The following is a 3,719-nucleotide window of genomic DNA, read 5'->3' on the forward strand; positions in this document are numbered from 1 at the left end:
TATTGTCTTCATTAGCAGCAGTGAAGGCCAAGCAATTCCCCCAGCAAAAAAATGAGCAATTCCATCAGTTTTCATTAGGATTGTCTAGAACTGTAGAAACCGCAAAGTCACATTGTACAGGGCCAGTTTTCACAACAGTGCTGTGCCTTAAACAAGATGACCTTTTAATCTAGCTGTTTCATAACGTTTTGCTGTAAATGAGCACATGTAACCCTTGCTGGACGGGTTTCTCAGAAGCTCAGCTTCTGAGAAACCTGATCTCTAGATTAGACTGTCCCTGTGAGCCAGCCTGCTGGGGGCACTTTTATCAACTTTGGAGCTCAAAGTGCTGATTGCAGAAGCTAGTTTGGTAACTATATATATTGCATAAAAAAAATAAACCTCTCTGCTTGCCTTCTCACTTCTCGTAGTGCTCGTTGTTCTGAGAAATCACTGCTCTTCCATTCCTAACCCTCCCTGCACAGCCGGGTGTGGAGGTGCCCGTTGCCGTGACCAGAAGCGTCTTCCCACCGGCAGTAAGGACCATCACAAGACTCGTTTCACCCATCCGTCAGCGAGATGTAGTTTTTGTGCTCTCTCAGTCTCTAATACGTTGCCAGCGATGCACACCGTAAAAAGCAAAAGGCCCAAAAGCCAGCTGATGCAACTGGGGTGAAACAGCGAAGAGCCAAAGCCCGGCCCGGGGCTGACAGGGCAGGAAGCAATCCGTGCGGCTGCAGGCCGCCCCGGGAGCCGCGGGGATGGCCCACGGCCCCAGCCGCTCGCCCCGGGAGCCGCGGGGGCGGAGCGGGGGCCGGGCCCGGCGGGCGGCCGGGGATAAGGCGGGGCTGCGCCGGGCCGGGGCGGGCCGCCATGCCGTTCCTGGAGCTGGAGACCAACCTGCCGGCCGACCAGCTGCCGCCGAGGCTGGCCGAGGACCTGTGCGCCATTGCCGCCACCATCCTGGGCAAGCCGGCGGAGGTGAGCGGGGCGGCGGGGCCGGGGCGGCGGGGCCGGGGCCGGGGCGGCGGCGGCGGCGGCGGCGGCGGCGACTGACGGGGCCTGTGCCGGCAGCGGGTGAACGTGACGGTGCGCAGCGGGCTGCCCATGGTGCTGGCGGGCTCGGCCGAGCCCGGCGTCCAGCTGCTGGTCTCCTCCATCGGCGTGGTGGGCTCGGCGGAGCAGAACCAGCAGCACAGCAGCCGCTTCTTCGACTACCTGGTGGCGCACCTGAACCTGCTGCCCGAGCGGTGAGTGCGGGCCCGGGGCAGCGGGCCCGCCCGGGGCGGGAGGGGGACCCGCTCTGCGGAGGGGCTGCCGCGGCGTGCGCCTCCGCCAGAGACCGGGGACGAACGTACGGGAAGGTGTTCCGAGCGGTGGCGATGATGCCGTAGGTGTCGGGGTCCTCCCTGGGATTAAGGTGTCGTATGCATCCAAGACTAGATCGCAGACGTTAAGTGCTCTTGGATGCCGAATCCCAGACGCATGGTTTAGGTCCAGATAAAACCATGGACGGGTTTGCGTTGAACAGTCAGGGACATGCTGTTCTCTGAAGATGAGTAGTTCCAGTTGGTGTAATCGGTGCAGAACCTGGTGGGAACTGGTAGAGCTTTGCAGTGGGGTCGCCATGCCAAATGCCGGAACAAGGCTGTTCCTGAAGGTAAGCCCTGTCCCTCTGCCCCTCTCCCCCATCCCCAAGGAGAGCAGTCACGTTTCCCTGCCCCTTGGGTGCTGTCAGGGTAAATACCTGGCAAGATCATGAGCTGCTTGGGCCCTTCTGAAACGGACAAGTGTCTCGCACAAGCAGCGTTGAAATTCAGTCTGCTTTTCAGTTTGTGCGGATGAAGTCTGGCACCTGTTTGTACCCTGCCCGTACGCCGCTTGTTTTTGCTTCTGTTAAATTAACACCGTGAAGTGTGAGCCAGAGAGAGCTTAGTGCAGATTTTCTACCTTGCTGCAAACTGGGCAGCGATAATACGTAATCGTAAAATAATAACGTTTCCTGTCCACTGAATTTTTGCTCTTATACCCAAAAAGGATTGTCATCCGCTTTTACCCACTGGAGCCCTGGCAGATCGGCAAGAACAGAACAGTCATGACTTTCCTGTGATCCCTCGAGCGGCTGGCTGGAGCGAAGCAATGATGAAGACAACCCAGCGATGACCAGCTCTATCTGCTTGTTTCCTCTTGTGATCAAATCTGTGTAGCTCTGCACCTTCACCTTTATGAATTGCTTTTGTCTTTGCATCCCACGCGCACAAAGCTCAAGTGTGGGGCAATCAGCTGTACTGATTTTACTGAAATAGTTTAAGGTCTCTGTCTCAAGCCTGTCTCGTAGCGCAAAGGCTCTCCCGGTGCCTGTGTCTAAGCCGTTGCCGTCTGGTGATGGCCATATGTGGGCCTAGAAAAAGCTCTCTTGTAGCAGCAAACGGTTTAATTCCAGAACACGTTTGGCTTTACTGAGAACCAGAGAGGTTCTTGGGTTCTTCCAGATTTCCTCATGCTTTGCAAGGCAGAAAGATCCTTCTTTCTGTTTCTCTGTGGCCGCAGAAGGGTCCCAGGCTGGCTAAGAAGACCTGGGAGTCAAATTCTTCTCTTTTCAGGCTCCCCGAAAGCTCTTTCTGGAAAGAGAGGTCATTATTTTGTGGAGTTTATGCGTTTATATCATTGTTTATTTAAGGCTCACGTTAGATCCTGTGCTCTGCCATTGCTACCCCCGGTGGCTGCTCCTGCAGTGTTACTTGTCCGCAAGATTTTCACGGCTGAACGTTTGTGTGCTGATGGCAGCGTGTAGAGGAGGGAGTCACTTGTGAAGAATTGCACTGTGGCACAGGAAAATATTTTGAAGGTTCTGCCACTGCCAGCTTTAATTCCTGTCATTCGCCCAGTTGTTCAAAATACTTTTCCTCACCCCGCTGTTCCAGGGAGTTTTGGGGTGATACAGCACCTCGCTGTGTTCTGTGGATGGTGCTTTCAGCTCACTGTCCCTGCGGGGAAGAGTTTTCTAGGCCCCATATGCTCCCTCACTTTATAACTGGAATACACATGGCATTTTATTAAAACAAAAGCACGGTACTTCTTATGTATAATGTTATCTCTGCCTTCCACTGATTATGAAAACATTTACCGGTTTCCTTTCCACTTTGTGACTTGGTCAGGTCGCAGACCGGGAGCTCAGAGGATCCGCGGGCAGGCAGACGCGGGACGTGGAGGGCCATGGGAACGCGAGGCTGAAGGGTGCTTCTGCACTCCTTTGTCATTCTGATTGGAGTTCTACTTGTTTATGACTTGAGGTCTCAAGATAGTTGAAAATATTCCTTCTAATTACCATTTGAAGTTGGTTGTTCCCTACGCAGCATAAACATCTTCTATGTTTGCAAAATCTGTCAGGACTGTAACACCAAACACAAATCTGTGTATCAGGCTAGGGGGGCCGTACCTTATCTGGTGAATAAAACGTATCAAAGCCTCTTTTGGTAAGTGTCGGTTTGTTGGCTTACAGCATTGGGGGTTTTTAGCTCTCAGTGCATGGAGTCGGGCATCGTGGCTGCCCAGGTCCCTGCCCTTTCTCAGGAGGTCTTTGCAACTGAAAGTTTTTGAAACTCGGGTAACACACAAGTCGGTGAACTGGGTCTGAGACACAGGTGTAACTCAGGAATACTCTGCCGCAGGGAAGAGGGTGGACAGCGCTGGGTCAAGGACCATCTTGAGAATTTTATGGTTCACAGACTTTGTGCTTT

General features: G+C 53.9%; 1 protein-coding gene across 1 annotated transcript; it reads left to right on the top strand.

Annotated features, from left to right (window-relative positions):
- Positions 1-799: 799 nt before the first annotated feature.
- On the top strand, positions 800-3,448 carry LOC148054384 (D-dopachrome decarboxylase-like). Its single transcript, XM_087768394.1, has 3 exons — positions 800-960; positions 1,054-1,229; positions 2,017-3,448. The coding sequence occupies exons 1-3, from the start codon at positions 853-855 to the stop codon at positions 2,087-2,089; spliced, it is 357 nt and encodes a 118-aa protein (XP_087624520.1). The 5' UTR covers positions 800-852; the 3' UTR covers positions 2,090-3,448.
- Positions 3,449-3,719: the final 271 nt, after the last annotated feature.

The sequence above is a fragment of the Nipponia nippon genome, unplaced genomic scaffold (assembly GCF_047370975.1).
Source record: "Nipponia nippon isolate SJK-2023a ecotype South Korea unplaced genomic scaffold, ASM4737097v1 scaffold_30, whole genome shotgun sequence".
In the NCBI taxonomy this organism is placed as follows: Eukaryota; Metazoa; Chordata; class Aves; order Pelecaniformes; family Threskiornithidae; genus Nipponia; species Nipponia nippon.

Bases quoted from the DNA above. Each gene is read 5' to 3' on its own strand.
- LOC148054384 (XM_087768394.1), top strand. From the start codon at position 853: ATGCCGTTCCTGGAGCTGGAGACCAACCTGCCGGCCGACCAGCTGCCG. The intron at 961-1,053 runs GTGAGCGGGGCG...CTGTGCCGGCAG, and splicing joins TCCTGGGCAAGCCGGCGGAG to CGGGTGAACGTGACGGTGCG. The intron at 1,230-2,016 runs GTGAGTGCGGGC...ATACCCAAAAAG, and splicing joins CTGAACCTGCTGCCCGAGCG to GATTGTCATCCGCTTTTACC.